This window comes from Onychostoma macrolepis, chromosome 07 (genome assembly GCF_012432095.1).
Source record: "Onychostoma macrolepis isolate SWU-2019 chromosome 07, ASM1243209v1, whole genome shotgun sequence".
Lineage (NCBI taxonomy): Eukaryota > Metazoa > Chordata > Actinopteri > Cypriniformes > Cyprinidae > Onychostoma > Onychostoma macrolepis.
Window position 1 is genome coordinate 16,756,914 of NC_081161.1, and position 21,080 is coordinate 16,777,993.

General features: G+C 39.9%; 1 protein-coding gene across 6 annotated transcripts in view; it reads left to right on the forward strand.

The window, feature by feature from the left end:
• Positions 1-1,922: 1,922 nt before the first annotated feature.
• The window catches only part of pcdh7b (protocadherin 7b), a 128,356-nt gene continuing 109,198 nt past the window's right edge, over positions 1,923-21,080 (forward strand). For all 6 annotated transcript variants that reach the window (XM_058782849.1, XM_058782850.1, XM_058782851.1 and 3 more), the window contains exon 1: positions 1,923-5,774. In XM_058782849.1, the coding sequence (XP_058638832.1) occupies positions 2,688-5,774 (3,087 nt within the window). In that variant the 5' untranslated portion in view covers positions 1,923-2,687. The remainder of the gene's footprint in view (positions 5,775-21,080) is intronic.

Genomic DNA, 21,080 nt, shown 5'->3' on the forward strand with positions numbered 1-21,080 from the left:
GTTGAAGTCAGTATAGGCAATGGATGTAATTTAGGTGAACCGGACCATATAAACAAAAGGATATTGAAAAATCTATTTTAACCTGAAACATCCACCTGAGAGGAGCCTAGAAATTAATGACTCTATATTAAAAAGTTGACCTCTTAACTTCCGTGCACTCCACACTAAAAAGGGTAACACCCTCTAGTGGCTTTTGAAAGCACTCATTTCAAATGTCATTAACGTCCTAATGAGTGACAGTACTTTTAAATGAGAAACGGACTGCAGGGAATAGGAGTGAAAATGGTGCCCGAATTTGACTGGCAAATTGAAAGAGAGTAGATAGACTACAGCTTATGCAGATATATCAGGAAAACCCCGCTTTATACATACTTTAACTCCACCTCAACATATATGCAGTAATTACTAATTTGTTCAGTATGATTTTTAAGAGGACAACAGAGGGCGCTGTGTGGCGACATTTGGCGCAGTGTTCAGATTATGGATAGCAGGGCTTCCTTCTGCAGGCGGCAGCTCTCCGGTCCAGTCACCGCGCGCTGGGGCTACAGTCATCTCAGCTCTCTCAGTCACACTTTGGATGGGCAAAACCCGCACACATATCCCCTGAAACCCGCCCCTCTACAGTTGTAGGGGGAACATGTAGAGTTAGAAATACCTGCCTCGAATAAGTGTTTATGGATTCAGTGCATTACTAGATAAATGTGTTACAGCACCAAATGGGAACGCGGATGGTACTAACTAAAAGAAGTATATAAATCGTAGCTGTGCCTGTGCGCTGTGCATTTGATGGTCTCCATCAGAGTTCTGGTCACGGAGAATCATCGCACTCGCTCTCTCTCTCCTTCACACCGGTGAGTCAACCGAGCGTCGCTGTCCGTGGTGCCTTTTCTGCGCAAAATGCCCATAACAGATGGAGAAGAATGGGTGTTAAGTAGTAGAAGAGCTCACCGCGTACATACTCTTGACGAAGAAAAAATCTCCCCACAAACGACCACACACATTTATATTCTAACAGACCGGGAAGCCACAAGGGGCACCGAAACCGAGATGATCTGGGATGCACGGAGTGGGATAATGAATAGAGTACTGTTGGGATGCGCGGAGCAAGGAGCGCAAACAAAAAGATTTATTTTATTTATGTTTACAGTCCTACAGAATAATGTTATATCGATTATAAGAATCAAATTATGGATTTAAAGGTGAATGTACTGTAACATATGGTGATTTATTGCTGACACGTTGGTGTATATTAAAATAACAGTCTATGAAACTGCACTAGCCATAAGACAGGATATCCCAGATAAAATGTGACAGTGTAAAACGCATTCTTAAAAGTACGCATTTTACATACAAGAATATGTTTTCCCAAAGTTAGACTAAATACAAAATGTGCTAAATAGACGCATATGCTTATAGAGTCTTATTTGAATATGATGTAACCATAGCAACAATTCCGTTACGCTCAGTATCGCGCAGTGCATCGACAAAACACAAGTACAGCCATTATTTATCACTTTACTATAGATTTGTACAACGTAAACATCTTTGAAACATCTTTATGATAGTTGACGGTTGGCTAACCAGTTTTGATTTGCGCGACGCCAACCTCAGCAGAAATGCAATTCCCTTTAAAAAGTCAAACCCCTTTTGGAAAGCATTTGGTATTTCGCATAGTGAACCTCCAGTCTCCAAATGCTCATTTCTGGAGAGCACATTATTTATACACTATTTTGCAATAAAATGCCCTTGCGAACCAACAAGAAGAGACCCTCCTCAAACAGTAAAACTAAGCGATCAAGTTGAGCTTTGTTTGTCGCACAGGGAGCGCAGCGCGAAGGGGGTGGAGAGAGAGAGAGTGAGGGAGCGAGAGAGAGAGACTCGCGCGCAGAGTGCGGCAGATACACACGCGCTTCTGCTGCAGGTGAGAGGCGCGCGCTGGACAGAGGGACCGTCCTCGCGCTGGAATTTTAATATCACATTCCTAGCATCTCTGCCAGGATTATAACTCCGTTGTTGCTCAGTTTTGCATTTTGCCTTAACGCCGAACAGCACAGTGGCACTGCGGAATTTTTTTTTTTTCGCTCTCTGGTGCAAGTGAGAACTATTAGACGCTGAGTGGACTGGAGAAATCTTGTGCGCGCGGACACGGCACACGGAGAGGACAGATCATTTGCGGCTTATATCCGTAGCACAAGAAGTTCTGATATTTCAGTTTCTATTCCGTATGGTGGGATATCATCTGGAGCGGAGAGTTCGCATCTGGGAAGGCTGGATTTAAAACCTTATTAATTGATTGCGCAATGGATTGAATATCTGGCTTCGCTGCCTTTAATGAAAAGACCCGGCGATGTCAAGTCATGGCAAACACGGAGTAGTCTCAGCAAGTAATTTCTGGCATGTTTATTTCAAGCTTAATGTTGAATGAATTTGTTAAGACTTTCTGTCAGTGCTGTGTATATTTTTGAGGGACAAATCAATGAAAAGCGAGAATAGCAAGATCCCAGTCTGAGAGGGGGGAAAGATAACAGATATGCGCTATTCTGTCTGAGTTTGGTAACCACAGAGGGGTATCCGGTTGTGAAAACACATGCAGTGAGAAACAGGCGCTTTAACACGAGCGAGAAGAAGGTGAAAAAGCTGTTAAACAAAATTAACATTCAGTTTGGCCGGAAAACCCGCGACGAGCAATGAGGACTACAGGCATTGTGGACTATTTAAGCTACTGCTTTCTTATTCTGCAGCTGCTGAGTCAGCCCGCAGCCAAGCAAGTGCTCCGGTACCGCCTGGCTGAGGAGGGTCCTGCCGATGTCCGTGTGGGCAATGTAGCCGCGGACCTTGGCATCACGGCTGGCATGGATGTGACTTTTACCTTAGAATCCGGCTCCGAGTACTTCAAAATCGATAACATGACCGGAGACCTGAGCACGAACGAGCGGCGGATAGACCGCGAAAAGCTGCCGCAGTGTCAAATGATTTTTGATGAGAACGAATGTTTTATAGATTTCGAAGTGTCCGTGATAGGACCCGCGCAGAGCTGGGTTGATCTCTTTGAGGGCAAAGTGATTATTTTAGACATAAACGACAACACGCCGTCTTTTCCCTCACCTGTTCTTACGCTCTCCGTTGAGGAGAACAGACCCATTGGCACACTTTATCTCCTGCCCACGGCCACCGACAGAGATTTCGGTCGGAATGGAATTGAGCGATACGAGTTAATTCAGGACAACGGCGAGAGCTCTGTCAGACGGATCGGCACTTCCGGCTCCGGCAGTGTTGACACTCACATGGGCAAGCGGAGGTTCGACGAGGGGGCGAGCCGTAGCAGCGTCTTTGAACTTCAAGTTGCTGACACCACAGACGGCGAGAAGCAGCCGCAGCTAATTATCAAAGGGGCACTGGACAGAGAGCAGCGCGACTCCTATGAGCTGACTCTGCGTGTTAGAGATGGGGGCGACCCCCCACGCTCCTCTCAAGCCATCCTTAGGGTAATGATCACTGATGTAAATGATAACACCCCACGCTTTGAAAAGAGCGTCTATGAGGCAGACCTGCCAGAAAACAGCTCCCCAGGTGCCCCCATACTCCAGCTAAAAGCGGGCGACACCGATGTAGGTGTGAATGGACAGATTGAATATGTTTTCGGAGCAGCCACAGAGTCGGTGCGACGACTGCTGCGGCTCGACGAGAGCACTGGCTGGCTCAGTGTTTTGCACAGGATTGACCGTGAAGACGTGAGCCAGCTTCGCTTCACAGTTATGGCACGTGATCGTGGCCAGCCTCCTAAGACTGACAAGGCGACAGTGATCATCAACATCAAAGATGAAAATGACAACGTCCCCAATATCGACATCCGGAAAATCGGACGCATTTTTCTCAAAGACGGTGTGGCTAATGTGGCAGAGGATGTGATTGTTGATACACCCATCGCTCTGGTCCAAGTGTCAGACCGAGATAAAGGGCCGAACGGTATAGTGACGTGCACCGTAGTGGGAGATGTTCCGTTTCAGCTCAAACCTGCTAGTGAGGTTGAGGGCGAAATGAATAAAAAGAAGTACTTTCTCCATACGTCAGCACCACTTGATTATGAAGCAGTGCAGGAGTATAACGTGGTCATTGTTGCTGTTGACTCGGGGAGCCCTAGCCTCTCTAGCAACAATTCACTGATAGTCAAAGTGGGGGACATGAATGACAATCCACCAGTTTTTACTAAAAGTACAGTGGAAGTTTCGTTTCCTGAAAACAATGCTCCCGGCGAGCGTGTCGTCACAGTAGTGGCCTTAGATGCAGACAGCGGCAAAAATGCAGAAATCTCCTACTCCCTGGACTCCTCTGTGAATGGAATATTTTCCATTGATGCAGACACTGGTGACATCCGTGTCAACACCATACTTGACAGGGAGCAGACGGAACGATATGAGTTTAAAGTTATCGCCAAAGACAAAGGCATGCCTGTTCTGCAGGGCTCAGCCACTGTGGTAGTCCTGGTGGCGGATAAAAATGACAACGAGCCAAAGTTCATGCAGGATGTGTTCACTTTCTATATACAGGAAAACCTGCAACCCAACAGCCCTGTCGGCATGATAACGGTAATGGATGCCGACAAAGGACAAAATGCGGACATGAGTCTATACATTGAGCAACAGGAAGACATTTTCTCCATTGACAACAACACAGGTACCATCTTCTCAAACATGGCTTTTGACCGTGAGCAAAAAAACACGTATTCATTCCGTGTCAAAGCTGTTGATGGAGGCGATCCGCCCCGGTCAGCTACAGCCACGGTGTCCCTCTCTGTAATGGATGTAAATGATAATCCCCCCACTGTCACTTTTCCAATGAATAGCTCATACACGCTGCTTCCTCCTTCTAGCAACATAAGGACAGTGGTCAGGACTGTCTCGGCTGCTGATACCGACACAGGTATTAATGCTAACCTCAGCTACAGAATAGTGGGTGGCAATCCGTTTAAGTTGTTTGAAATTGATGCATGGACTGGAGTGATCTTGTTAGTTGGCAAACTAGAGCAAAAACATTTTGGCCTTCATCGACTGGTTGTGCAAGTGAATGACAGCGGGGTTCCGTCGCAAAGCACCACCACATTGGTCCACATCTACGTCAATGAAACGCTTTCCAACTCCACTATTGTAGAGGCGCAAGTAGCCAAAAGTCTTGGTACGCCGCTCAATGCTGACATTGCAGGAGACCCCAACTATGACTTGGGAAAGCAAAGACTGAGCATCGCCATAGGAGTTGTGTCAGGCATCATGACGGTGATTCTTATCATCCTGGTGGTCGTCATGGCCCGCTACTGCCGTCCCAAGAACAAGAATGGCTATGAGGCTGGAAAGAAAGACCATGAGGACTTCTTCACTCCTCAGCAACATGATAAAGGCAAGAAACCCAAGAAAGACAAGAATAAGAAAAAGTCTAAACAGCCTTTATATAGCAGCATCGTCACCGTCGAGGCATCCAAGCCAAATGGACAGCGCTACGATGGCGTTAACGAGAAACTGTCGGACAGTCCGGGAATGGGCCGCTATCGGTCCGTCAACGGTGGCCCTGGAAGCCCAGATCTTGCCCGCCATTACAAATCCAGCTCACCCCTGCCCACCGTTCAGCTGCACCCTCAGTCTCCAACGGCAGGAAAAAAGCACCAGGCTGTTCAGGACCTGCCGCCGGCCAACACATTTGTCGGCACTGGAGATAACATATCCATCGGATCAGACCACTGTTCTGAGTACAGTAGCCAAACCATCAACAAGTACAACAAACAGGTAAGAACAATTTCTTTTAAATCTATGATATCAATCACATTTTTTATACTTGAATCTTCAAGCTTTATCTAAGTGTCTATAAACACCAACACTATTCAGCCTACACTGTAATACTATCATGCTGGATATATGTATTTTTAGCCGATGCTTCTGTTTCCCTGTATCGACCTGCTTCGCCTCAGAGTGCCATTTAGATGTAATGCTAAAAGCGACATGAAGGCATTCTTCAGTCAGGGATATCATATCCGCCGGGCCACCTGGGGTGCCAAGGCCACGCTGTGGACACATTGGCACGTCTTTTAGTGTAGTTGTAGGGCAGATGCGGGTGTCAGCGTTGATGACCTTTGTCTGTGTGTGTGCGTCTGAAGATCGAATGGGATCACATATGGCTCTGGTTCACAGCTATTCCATCTCAGCAGTAGGTTTGCGTCTGGAGCACGACCCAACCTCTTTTATCAAAACATGCCTACTTCTTTCTCTTTCTGGGAGGAAGGCAGGATAGAAGAGGGGTGAGTGAGATGAAGCAGAGGGAGAAAATATTGAAAAAGGTGGAATGTTAGTTGTGGTGTCATGTTTTAGCGTGCTTATCCGAACAGACTGGGAACATCTGGGCGGGAGGTCACATTTAACATTCCTGCGCACTTGTGTGTCTGGACCAATTCAGTGACCTAGCAGTGAAATCTGGCCTCATCTCTCTCTCTCTCTCTCTCTAATCTCTCATTCTGTTATCTTTATTTTTTACTCCATACCTCTCTTGTACTCTCCTTGTTGTTTATGCCATTATTTAAAGCATAAAATGGCCTTTGTCACAGCAGCCATGAAATGGCTTTGTAAATTCACAGGCACATGTGTGAAATAATCAATTCATATCATTATTGTTCCCTGTCCTGTGGAGCGCTCCGGTGCTAGGTGAGGTTAATTCAAAATGAAGTCAGCCCTTTCATTGTCCAGATTTGCCAGGAAAAGAACACTTGCCCTGTCGTTTCATGTGTTTTCTAAGGTGGTTAATGCATTATTGATTCCTATCTAACATGGCGTAAGTAGTGTCCTCTCTTGCATTCCAGAACAATGTCCTTTCTAAACACAAGCCACAAGCTAGCCTTCTTTCTCTTATACACCCTCACTCATTTTATAGAATGTTCTTCCTTACATGTCTACCCTGGTTCGTGCTTTTCTATTTTAATTTTTTTCCCCCACTGTGCATTTAGAAACACCTACTCTCATCTCTCCATTTTTATGCCTGCTGCTTCTTCCCAATATCCCACTTGTTTCTCTTTTCTCATTCTATTTTTCTTCTTCCTCACAAATTCTGCTCCTTGCACAGCTTCCCTTTTTTTTCTGTTGACAACTCTGTCCTGTCTTTCTTGAATCTCTCCTCCTTCTCCTACCCTCTTGAACAGCCCACTGATGTGCTGTGTTTAGGCATCTGCACTTCTCTGCGAAAGGAGTTCTGTTGCCCATGTTTCTTTCGGACATCTCATGCATATTTAAACACAGCCTCCATTTGCTGCCCCGGCACATGTATTGTGTGTCCAAGTACTCTGCTTAGATAATTATTTATTTGCTTTTTATTTGAAAGCTGCAGTGCTTTGTACAAGCCATCCATTTGTTTGTCCATTCAAATGCAGCAGACTTTCACAGGGTGCTGAGCAAAAGAGTTCTACACTATTACCAGTTTGCAATTACAGCGTCCTTGGCAAGAAGCGAGATCAAGTCCAGCGTCATTACGTACGTCCCTGCTGACAATTTAAAAGGGGCTCTTTAGATGTTTTATTGAGCGTTATCAGGAGTAGCCAACATGCCCTCGCAAAATCCCATTAAGATAGCATAATAGTCTATATCAAATACTTTATAAAGAGAAGTCATTAGAATTTCATTTTTGAGCCTAATATGTTTCCAGCTTGGATTTAATGGGAGAACATTTTTTTGTTGACTTTTATGATGACCTTCTTATTTTATTTTATTTTTTTCTTTTAATTCTTTTTATTCATCTTTACCTTCCTTCCCAATCTCTTTCTTTCTCTGTCACTCATCATAAAGGGAAAATTTGCCAGACGCACTCACAATGGACTCAAGCCACTAATTCTTGATGAATCACTGATTTGATGAGTGTCATACTGCTGTAAGGTTTAATTACAGCTGTGTGATAGGGCTGCATGGTAATGAAAAATCACGTAATTGTTGATTTTTTTCTTCAACACTGTAATTGTGATTATTTATGTCGATTAATAGAATTTAAGTTTATTTATTAACATATTGATTTATTGCTTGTGTGTGGGGGGAAGGTATGGGGGTGCACAGAGGGCGCTGTTTTAAAGCAGTAAAATTGGTTAAAATGGATAACACCGAACAGATTCATCTGTTGCATGCATGCTTCTTGTTCACCACCCCAAAATGTTGCTATGGTTATCATAAAGTCAATCATCGCTAATTTGTCAGTCACACAAAGAACTATAATTTAGTAGAATTACTCCTGCATTTAAATGCATTTACCACTCATGAAACTTTAGCAGCATGAAAAATAAAGTTTTCTGTATATACACAGAAAGTGAGGAAAGAACACTCCCTTTATAATCTCTGAAGCTGTTAATCACTTCAGTTTCACTGTCTTGCAGAAACTCCCATTATAATAAATAAAGCTGACTATATTACGTAATTAATTTCTTACTTACATTATGTCTACACCTTGTTTGTTATAATGAGAGGATTTGAATGAGTGTAGATCTCAATAGGTGAGATCACTATGAACAAAACTGCTGTTTTGAGGGATTTCTTCTACACAGTGAAACACTTTTGGTTGGTTATTCTATTCATCCAGTCAATGACAATGCTTTTGACGCTGCAAAAACACATTGTAATTAGTCAAATTTGATGCAACACGTGTATTATATATTGTATATACACATCACAATCACATTATTATTATTTTTTTTATCAATTGTGCATCCCCACTGATGTATTTAATGCAGCTATATTAAATATAGTGGTGGTAAAAAATATAAATAAAAAATTAAATAAAATTAAATAAACAAATACATACATATTACATAAATACATACAAAAAAAATTAAAGGACTTTCAGTCATTCAGGAAAATACATTTTATTGTTAAAAAGTAAGATGCTTATTAATTTTAGGTAGCATTAAACTTGCCATTGGATGGTAAAATCTAATAAATTAGTAAATGTGACAGTATTGAGTTTCAGAGCAGGTTACATGACATCATCGTTATCTGGACTAGATGTACTGGCGCACGCGTAGCATTTAAATTAATGATGGAGAACATAGAGTGGTATTAATAATGGTGTCTTGTAGCTGACTCGAAATACCTAGTTTTCTTGACAAGATTAATTTTCTCTTCACAGTACAATTCCCTCTGGTGAAGTCATCCATGAAAACTACCTGTGTTTTTCTCCTTGTGAAAAGGCCCGGCTCTTTTTGATAGTGTTTGATTTCAGTTCTTGTGGTCTGACATCTGAGATGCTCTCTCTTTTCCCCTTCCTCTCTCCTTTTTCTGTCTAGTGGAGGAAAGGGTAAAAGAGACAGGAACTAGAAAGAGGGCCCTGTTAACAGGCTAGAGAAAGGTCTCTACTGTTCTCTGTGTTAGTGTGTGTGTGTGTGTGTGTGTGTGAGTGTTGAGCGGGATCGAGTGCAGTGGCCTCATAAATGTGTGGTCTGGTTTCATGTTACCTACATCCCCCTAATCTCCTTACACACAGAAACTCATGCACACACACAGACACACACACTGTCTTCTGTCTTGATAGCAGAAACTACACCACGCTGTTTGCCCCAGACAGGTAACCGGACAACACTAGTGTTTCCATGTCTCGCTGCACATGGGACATTTAAGATGTCGTTAATTTACCTTAATGCAGGTGGGAGACGCCACCTTCCTGCTAGACAGAAAGGTAATATATCAAGGCGTTTCATTGCGTTCAGCATCTAATGCTTTTCTTGGGCGTTCACTAAAAATAATGTAACTGGTTGTTTGCCATTAGTAAGTGTTTTCAACTGTTGATTTTTGGTTTTGTTGCATTACATATTCAGTTGGTCTGAACACTGCTAATGTCTCTGATGGGAGAGCGTTCTCTCTTTCATTCCTTTCTGTCTGCTTTATAGAATTCTTCTCACTCAGCTCTCTAAAGACACGGGTGAAATTTACTTAAAAAAAAAAAGGCAGTATCCAGAATTGTTAATGGTTTAAACCAACGATCGCTGATAGATTCGGTCTTTAATCATTTCCCATGATTCCATAACACTCTAGATCAGAGGCGACTAAATGCAGTCGAACAGCATGAGTGTCATTCACTGATGAAAAGGATTCTGGCCTATTTTGTACAAACAGGGCTGGGGTTATAACAGCCTTTTCATTTTGAGCCAAGATCAACATTTGAATCAAATATCTGCCAGTCACTGGCTTCCCCCCCCCCCTTTTTTTGGGAGTGTAAAATTGTTTGGTTTGTACTAATCCATCTCCATATTTAGTCTTGTCTGAGGGTATTGCTGAGATTTGTAAGGCTTTTTGAGGTCATTGTGGTTTGTCTGTTGTGGTTTCAGCTTTTACTATGCTTTCCATCTTGCATTTGCTTTACATACATGTGTTTGGCAGACCAAAGCATCACTGGACATGTGCAAGCGATACAAAAACACAGCCATGCAAATGCGATCACTTGGCTGTTTATGAGTATTTGTGTGTACTTCTGGAACTCACCTTGTATTGCTGCTAGCAAAACATTCACGCAAATCACAGAAGCTTATTTTCATGATATACAAAGTGCTTTTGTGAGTTAAAAGATACAAATGGGTTGAGCGTGTACATGTATGCGACCTTTAAATAATTTTATTTTCTAGTATATTAACTTTAAATATTACATTTGAATTATTTACAGTTCTTTTCAAAAATGTTTGTCAAGAGACTTGAGGATAAGCCTTCAATCAATGAAGCAATCAAGCTGAATTTACAAGCAGCCGTATATTCTATTCATCACAATGCAGAGGCGTAAAATTAACTACACGCCATCATCGTCACGTCACATTAAATAACATGCCATGCGATGGCACAGAATCGCTGGGTAATGGAGACCAGGACAGGATTAGATCAGCTGCAGGCTTGATTGCTATGTTATTAGGGAGAGCTTGTCAGCTCAACGCCAGCACTGAATGGCCAACACTGACCAAATCTGTCACAGGTACAGATGTGACTCAAGACGACAGCGCACATGCGTGATTGTGGCTTCCATTAGGAGATAGAGAGAATGAGAGACTTTTGAAATTGATGCATATGCAAATATTATACTTTACTGCAGCGGTGGCACAAATTATTAGAACACTAGTATTTTCACCAGTTTTAAAAAAAAAATGGTTTTAAGTCAGTTATTTCTATCTTTTGCTGTAGTGTGTCCGTTTACATTTCCAAACATTTATTTTGTCATTAATTGTAATAATCCAGTGAGATTTTTGATTGCACAAGAAGACTGACAACCAGTGCTCCACACAGATCTGATCAAGAACAAACTGAGACAGACTAAATCCAGAAGAACTGTGACAACGTCTCTAAAATGCTTCAAGAAACCTTCCTGCAAAGCTACAGTATTAAATGTTTTAGGCACGTGTGTAAAAATGCTGTAAAATCAGGATGTTGTCAAAAATAATGTCATAAATAGATTTTCTTTATCAATTAACTACATTAAATCAACATTTGGTGCAACCATCCTTTGCGTTTAAAGCAGCTTTTGACCTAGGTGCCCTTGTGCATAGTTTTTCAGGTAGCTTTGCAGGTAGGATTCTCAAAGCATCTTGGAGACGTTGCCACAGTTCTTCTGGATGTAGTCTGTCTCAGTTTGTTCTGTTTCTTCGTGTCATTCCAGACAGACTGGATCATGATGGGATAAGAGCTCTGTGTGGAGCACTGGCTGTTGTGAGACTCCTTGTGCAAACTAAAATCTTACTGGATTATTACAATTAAAGGCAAAATGAATGTTTGGAAATGTAAACTGATATTTCCTACTGACACACTACAGCAAAAGATAGAAATAACTGACTTAAAACCATTTTTTAGCTGCTGAAAAAACTACTGTTCTAATAATTTTGGCCACCACGGTAATACACATACACATATAATTAACCATTTACTTAATTAAACAAAAAGCTGAACATCACAGATAATCTTTGGACAATAGAGGCCAACTCTTCATTTGCATGCACATGTCAACATTTCATTTGTGCCCAGTGTCGACACGAGCATATGTAAACCAGTACATGTAAATGACCTGTGAAACTTTAGCCAGAAATATGAAAGGTCTATTTGATACAGCACAGGGCCAAGTTAACAGAGAAAACAGTTCAAAAATACAGTTGCGTTTTTTAAAATTCGTTGTCTTCTTCTCGGAGCGCAGTTGTAGCGATTTCACTTGACCTTTTACAAATAGTACTGCGACGTCTCTTTGATTTCTTTTTTCCTCCTTCTGTTACTGTAAGTAATCTATCCTTTCAGCTGCCCGTTGACAGCATGATGTAGCTCGAGCGTGCCTGCAGTCTCTCTCATTCTCTTTCATTCTTCGCCCCTCTTTCTTTTTCTCAGTCCCTCTGTCGCCTTCCTCCTCTCTTTATTCTCTATTATATTCTCTCTCATAGTCTCTTGTTCCTCAATCTTCATGTGAATAGTCTTGATTGAAGCTACGGAGATGCACTTGTAACATTTATCATGCTAAAATGATGAAAGTGACAGTTGCGGGCGGAATAGAAGCGACGGGGCCGAAGCGAAGGGAAAAACTGAGATCATCTCTTGATTGGTTGCTGCTGTGCTGATTGTAAGTGCCGGTGTCATCGCCGTGTGTGCTTAACCCCCATCTGTACTTCAATTCTGACGGTGTCCAAACTCACAGGGTGCACTGGATTATGACTCGCACACGCACACACACACACACACACACACACACAGACATATGTTCCAGATGTAGTGTAATACTGTTGATTTTTTTGTTTTAAGCTCTCCATTTTCTGCTTGTCATGTGTGCGTGTGTCTGTCAGTAGAAGGGTTTATTAAAGCAATAAGCCATGAGAGGCTGTGTATTACAGCGATTTTTTACTACAGTTAAGGAGTGTTTTTAGGTGGAATGCGGAGTGGAAAGCCCCCTAACCACAGTGAAATCACTGTAATGCACATCCTCGAATGGCTTATTACTTTCATAAAGTGAAAACAACAGCAAAGCAAATAGATAGTAGTTAACACTATTTATTTAGGCTGTTTACAGTGGCCAAGCAATGTAGCAATGGTGCAATAATCTAAAATTCAACTGAACTGTGATCACAGGTCTGTGTATGTCAGCATTTTATAGTGACTTTGAACGGAGCTTATCCAGTCAGAATTTAGCACTGGGATTATTTGTTTTAGTCATGTTTTACTTTTCCCTCTCTGGCTATTTCCAGGTCAGAGGAAGTGAACATATGCGTTGGGTTGACTCGGCGTGTGCATCTGTTGTTTTGTGTATATTTGTGTAATTGTTTTCACAGCCACGGCCTTGTCTGTGTTTAAGTGGTGCTTGTAAAAAAAAGCACAACCACTTAGCATTGTTCCAAACTAACACAGGGGAATAGTTCACTGTCAACACAAAGAATACAAACAGAGATCTGATGGTTGAAATGACTCTTTTGCTTGTTTTAATTGGACTATGTTCATATTCAAGGCCTGATGTGGTCTGTGGTGCATCTTGGCACATTTGCAACCCATTTTATTTATGTAATGAGATGCATTTCTAGAGAGCGGGACTTGATTTAGCTAATAGGATTGTGAAAAGTGGCCTTTGTAACAGATGTTAGAGTAGTGACATCAGCGGAAAAGTAATTTTATAGGTAGATAAAGTTATCACTTTATGATTTTGATGGCCTTCATTCATTCATTCATTGTCTGTCTTTGGAATCATATATCAGTGCACATTATTTCAAAGACTATTTATTTAAAAAAATAAAAAATAAAAACCCCTTTCCTTCCTAGCTGAATTTTTAACTTTAAAATCAGAAACATTTAGTAAGCATTCAGTTTTGATTAGGTTACATTTTAATGCATGAATGATTTAGGAATATTGCATTATGTTAACTATTGAATACAGGAAAAAAAAAAAAAAAAAAAAAAATATATATATATATATATATATATATATATATATATATATATATATATATTCTTTTAATTTAACCCCTCAAAAACACTTTGCATCCTTTATCATAGGTTCTCATATACTATGTATATTATAGCCTACATTGTAAAACAAAAAAAGGTTGAGCCAACTTAAAATTTTAAGGCAACCTGCTTCAGCAGATTAAGTTTTCTCAACTTGTCGTTTTAAGTTTATACAACAAAAATTTGAGAATCTCCCACAAAAACAAGTTGAGCAAACTCAAAAATCTGCTGAAGTTTGTTGCCTTAAAATTTTAAGTTGGCTCAACTTTTTTTTTTCTTTTTTTTTTTTACAGTGTAATTGTAAAAGTCCGATTTCTAGACCTGGAAAAGTCATGTAAATTAATAAAATGATGAATGATGAACATTCTCTTAAAACAGCTGGAATCATGAAATGTAATTATTTTACTTTTTTTTTTTTTTTTTTTTTAAGTTAGAGAAATTAATAGTGTCCATAAAATAAAATAAAATAAAACTATGACTTTGGAGCTTTTGAATATTTTTGGGGACAAAAATGTTGCAAACTGCTGGCTTGTGGTTTCTATATGTTCATCCATGCAGTGGGGATGTTTGTGTATTTTTGTGTGTGGGAGAAAAAAAAAAAAAACATCAAAGTCTTCAGGGCGCATCAAGCCAAGTGTTTGTGTTTAAGCATGTGCCTGTTGAGCAAGTCTCAATTCTGTTGAGGAACTCAAATGAAATTGCCATACTAGTCCTTCATGAGAGAATAAGGAGACACAATATACAAGTGTAATTTCTGGGTGACACCATAACATACTCTCTCATCACATACCGCCACTGCTGTCTAATCAAAATGTGCTTCAGCCGAATGGATATGTTTATTGGCTGCAATAATGCACACCAAGAATGACTGACAACTTCATTCCGCAATGAAACATCTGTGTGTGTTGACATCTAAAAACGGGTAATATCATTTTCCAAATCCGGATGGTTTTAAGAGACATAACCCATATCTGTCACCAACAGGCACAAAATCAGACGCACATACCTGCAAGCACGCACACACGATCCGTCTCCAGCCATTTATTTGTCTTTTTAACATTTGCTCTTCTCCAGTGTAAAGCACACGAGCATGAGGGTCTGAAATATTAAGTGAGTTGTGATCTCTTGACTGCATAAGTGGAGATTAAACACTGGGGCCAGTATAAATAATGCACAAAGTCTTACATATTTCTGTAAAAGAGACTGCTCCTCATCACCGGGACCTCATTGGTATGGAGAAGAGATGCGGCTGAAGTCAAATGGATTCAAACGGAACGCAATAAGAAGTGGAAAGAACTGACTGGAGTCTACCAATAGCCTTCCATTTCTTTTGCCACAGTGTCATTCCACAAGCCGCAAAAAGAGATTACTACTGTGTGTGTGTGTGTGTCCAGACCGTTCCCAAATGAGATTATGTGTGTGTGTGAGGCAGGAGAGGGAAGGTTCAGCGGCCATCCATCAAGCTGTGGGAGAGCTGTGTGGCATTGCATCTCAGGAGCAAGAGCAAGGCCAAGGTGCTCTGTGTGTGTGTGTGTGTGTGAACGTGTTTGTGCGTTCGTATGCGAGAGAGAGAAAATGCGCTGCAACAGGGGCCTATACGGTTCAGCCATTCCATCACAAGAACACTGTCACTTAGCTACATGCGAGGAAAGGTGTGTGCGCACTCGTGTCTGTGTGTGTGTGTGTTTGATTCTCAATAGATCTCAGAAAATAAGAAAGCTGCAGACATAGAAACCGTAAGAAAACAGATATAAGAAAACTGAAATAGTCTTGGTGGCTATGAATATCAAATAAAAATTTCATTGTCTTTGTGTTTTTAGTAGCGTGCCAAGGTTTTTGCAATGCTATTTTTTGCCTGAGTGTGCATTCTCATCACAAACATAATCCTGAATGCTCGGAAGCTGCAAAAATATTCATTATCACATGCCACCTCACCCGGCTAGCCAGGAAGCGTTATATCGATGAGAGGCCACCAAAGAGAGACCAGGCTATTAGTGCTGGCCAATAAATCTTGTCAGTGCACGGAATGCAGGGCGGCCTTTGAAAAATGAAGGTCACGCTCAGGAGTTTATGAGAGCCTGTTATAAAATCAGCTGAATTATGGAGTCCCCTGAGCCTTTTCAGTCACGTTAATTTCAGACGCTGTGATCTGGTGTCCTCCCTCACTTGCCATAGAACGGAATAAGACGGGTGATTAGGTGAATTATATTGTGATTTAAGGTGGGTTATGCCATGAAAGTGTGCTTGTTCACTCTGTGAATAATGATCTGGGTGTCAAAGCATGTGTGTGTGTCTGTGTGCTATATTAGGGTCGTATTAAACTTTTAGCATGGAAAAAACCCCGTCTCCGTGAAATAGTCCAACGCATTCAATCCATTAAACTTTAATAAGTCAAATTTTGACTTACAACATTGCTGAAAAAATATGTGTGAACGAAATTGAAATTGTGGCGCCACCAACTGGCTTCTTGTGACTTCATTATGTAACTGTTTAGACCATAAATATTAATTAGGTTGTGGTGTCCATTCTTGTAACCTAACTAATATTCATGAGGCAGGGCTTCTCCATAGTAGTATTAGCAAATTTGATTAAGGTTCAGATATACCTCAGTCTGAAAGGTTATCTCACTAAAATTGACATTCAATATTGTACTGCCTTTTTATGATGTCTTACTGTTTTTATTAATATTGTATATATATCCAACTTTGCATCTCCAACATGTATTACTCTGTGCATTTCTTTATTTATAATCTCTCATGTCTACATTTTGCGATCAAATTATGATTAGATATGAAATTTATAAACTGTGTAAATAGTTAATTGTCAATAGTACACTGATTGGCATTAATGTAAGTTAAATACATTTTTCTTGGCACAGTTCCCCCCATAATCATTATATCTGTTCAATTATGGTGCACAAATGAACATGTCATATTTCATCCTTGCATCTGTCAGAACACGCTAACTCTAATGTGCAGTGTGCTTTGGCATGTGCGCCGAATGTTGCTCGACTATTAAATGCTGTTCTCTAGGGATGAGCGCACTCTCGTTTTCTTTAATTGATTTTGTCTTTCCGTAGATTTTGTGGGTCTGTGGATAAATGTTTGATCAAACACGTCTTTTTTTATTTCTTAGAGTGGAGGGCAAAAAGTTATTGTTAATTGTTTGTAATAAAATAATATGCAAAAAACTACAGTGAGGTAAACTACTGTTTGTTTGTTTTTTTGATCAAAAATACAGTAAAAACAGTACTATTGTGAAATATGATTACAATTACTGTTTTCTATCTTAACATTTTTTTAAATGTTATTTATTCGTCTGATGGCAAAGCTACATTTTCAACAGCAATTTATCTAGTCTTCAGTGTTATTATTATCACAATTGAAAATGTTTGTGCTGCTTAATATTTTTGAAACTGTGATATTTGTGTAAAAACTCTTTGAATCAGTAGAAAAAGAGAATTTATTTAAAATGTTAAGTGTGAAAATTGTTACTTTTGATCAGTTTATTACATGCTAAAGAAAGAAAGAAAGAAAGATCCCAAATTTAGTATATAGATTACTTAATTCTATATGAGTCGATACCTGGAATGTCTTTTGAAAACAAATCAAGTGTATGTATTTTAATATCAGCTGTCTGAGTTCAGTCGATGCATTCAAAACAAGAACCGGTCCCCCTGGTTTTGTTGCCCCTGAACAGAGACATGGAAACAGAGAACAAAAAAACATGGAAGAGGCAGGCAAACTCCTCTCTAATAAAGTCTTTTATAGGCAAAAAACAATTCCTTTGCAAGGATTGGGTCTATGGCCATTTAATTTTCACCAGCTAGATTTATAGAGTCTACCTGATCTCTCTACAGAGATACTATCCTGAATTAAAACCTGGGAAAGGGGACTGAGATATAAAAAGAGAGAGATCGTTCTATCTTTTTCTCTTCCCAGTCCTCCCATATATTCTCAAAGCAGCTCCTGTAATCACTAGGTTGTGTATGTCCGGTCATTCGACCCCTGTGATCTCGAATTCCCAGACCTGCTCAACAGCAGTAGCCCCGCCAATATAATAACAGGTCCGGAGTGCCAGTGTCTTGAGTTCCCCTTATTTTTTTACTGTGGGACGTGGGGAAATAATCAAGGCTTCCTCTGTGACTCGTCTCCAATCCATTTACTCCAGAGGTGGGGGTCACAGCAACACTTGGACACTACAACCCATTGAAAATTACAGGCCAAGGGGAAGGGGAAAAGACAAGACCTCAGCTTCACATGTGCCAGAGAATGCCGTCCCACCCTCAGCTCATGTTTGTTATCGGCCTATTAGCCAGTTGCTAAAAAAAATCCGTCACGGACAACAACAACAACAACAACACAATCCGTCAGAGTAACACGTACATTAAAAACATTCAGCCATATTGGCACAAGAAAAGAAGATTAGTTAAGTCCCAGAAGAAACCGCGGCTTTCTTTTCTTCCCGAGTAATTCATTTTTAATCAGCAATTATTAAATTCATTTTAGATGTATTACAGAGCTATAAAAAAAGAAATTAGGACTATTAAAATAAAGGTACATGATTTCTATTGTATAATGGTGGCTACACTCAGCCTCTGTGGCTCACCATACATCTCCAACTACTAGTCTATAATAGATGACATTGTAATGGGCTATTCCCAAAAACCTCCCGCTAGTTATTAAACCCATAGTGGAGCAGTTTTAAAAGAACTCGAGACAGACCCTCATTTTCATGCGTCACACGGTGTGTGTGTGTGTGTGTGTGTGAGGAGAGATTATGAGCTCATGCTGCTACACAAGAGGAACACCTCCTACCTTTAGCGTATACCTAAAAGATTTGCAGTGCACTGCCTTATTATTCTCCAAAATCCTTTTGAAAGACTCTTTCTCACTCTCCTTTCCCTTCCTCGTTAAACTGAGGACTATCAGCAACGTGATTTTTTATTTTTTTTCTGTAAAATACCACCGTATCTACACTTAAATGATTTGGTTTGGTGCGAATGGCTAGCTTTAAACATGTGTATGTATGCTAATCGAGTATTTATGGGTTTTAAATACCGTCTTGTTTCTATAGTAATGGCATGTCACTATTCCAGCACGTCTTTCACCACTCCCTCGAAAGACCACCAACTGTGTTACATTGAGAGAGACTTAACCTTCACTATATATTCTCAATGGAGACCTGAAAATACTTATTTAAAGTTTCTTTAAAGAAACTGCTTAGTCTTAATTATGCAAGTCTTATATTTTTTTATTTTTTTTATTTGGTAATTCACATTTGTTCACAATAGATTAACTAATAGTAATTTATACAAATTCAATTGTGTAATTATTTCAAAGAAAACATAGACATTGGTCTATGTAGAAATCGATTTGAACCTAGATTAGTAAGTGCTGTATAAAATGCTGTTCATGTTAGCTAATTAATTAAAAATGTGAATGAAAACTTGTTAACATGCTGACAGCTGTTAAAAGGTTCGTCCGACAGCACTACAAATATGCAGCTAGTCGCAAAGCGGTGTAGAAGTTTAATAAGAACATTACATTGTCAAACATTTTCTGTTTGCGGTGTGAGAAAATCGTGTTCATTTTGTTCTCCACCTGCCCTCAGCAGCGGTGGCCAAAGTCATGGGAGGGCCAGTGGCTGATGTTTGTGACAAATCTTTTCAGTGTCTCACACAGTGTGTTGTCCATTTAGGAGGCCCTCCTCGGGAGTGCTTTTCAAGACTACTGATAATTTGTGTCTTTTGCTTTGGAGATCACTCAATTCAGTTGATTCAATTAGCCGTGAGCGAGGGGCACGCTAGCTTTTACAACGCCGGCACATAACTCAGCAAAGCACTTGCAGACCTGGCTAGCTTTGTAGCTCTTGGCACACAACACCAACTTTGCTAGCCAGCATTGTTTTTCTTTCTTTTACATTGTTATCTCAGAGAGACAGAACAAGAGAGAAGAGAAAGAGAGTTTCAATGGCTATACATCTCAAAGGTGTCCTGGATATGCTTCAAACGTTAGCATTAAACAAGCCCATGAAACATGAAATATGGGCTATGTTCTTATACCCTGACCACCGCGACTGATTGTGATAAAAATCTGTGGCTTCAAAGGGGCCCCAGTACCAAAGCATGAAATGACGAAAGCGTTCTTTTTTTCATTTATTTTTTTTTTTCAGGAAATAACTAATCGATACTGTACCTTGAGATCTGAAGATGGAACAGTTTTATAAAAAATTTGTTTACCCCCTTTTATTTTAGTTTACGTTTAATTGAGAAACAAAATGACGACCCTGGTGAAAAACAAACATGCTATCATGTATTTGAAATACATTTATTTCATGCATAGTATACTACAAATACATTTATATTTTTAAGTGCTTAATAAAAATACCCTGCAATTGTACTTTTAGTATATTACGCTGGTATACTTAAAGTATGCTAAACTGGAACAGCTAACTTTGTGCTTAATGCACTTTAACTATGTGGAAGTGCTTGTGGCAAAGTTGAAAACTTCAAGTATACTTCAGGTACACTTTAAATATCTCACATTTAAAGATCAATATTATTCAAAGATCATACAATCCTCATCAATAGTGACACTGGAACACATTTTAGGCTTAATATTAAGAAATGTGCATTTTACACAATACTCCAAATAAAATTTAATTATAAATTGTATAACTGTAAGTCTCGAGCGGTATGTCAGTAAATATGTGATATGTGAAGAGATTTGAACTATACGTAGTATGAAATAAATGTATTTTAAATATACGGTGTATATATATATATATATATATATATATATATATACAAACCCGATTGCAAAAAAAGTTGGGACACTGTACAAATTGTGAATAAAAAAGGAATGCAATAATTTACAAGTTTCATAAACTTATATTTTATTCACAATAGAATATAGATAACATATCAAATGTTGAAAGTGAGACATTTTGAAATGTCATGCCAAATATTGGCTCATTTTGGATTTCATGAGCGCTACACATTCCAAAAAAGTTGGGACAGGTAGCAATAAGAGGCCGGAAAAGTTAAATGTACATATAAGGAACAGCTGGAGGACCAATTTGCAACTTATTAGGTCAATTGGCAACATGATTGGGTATAAAAAG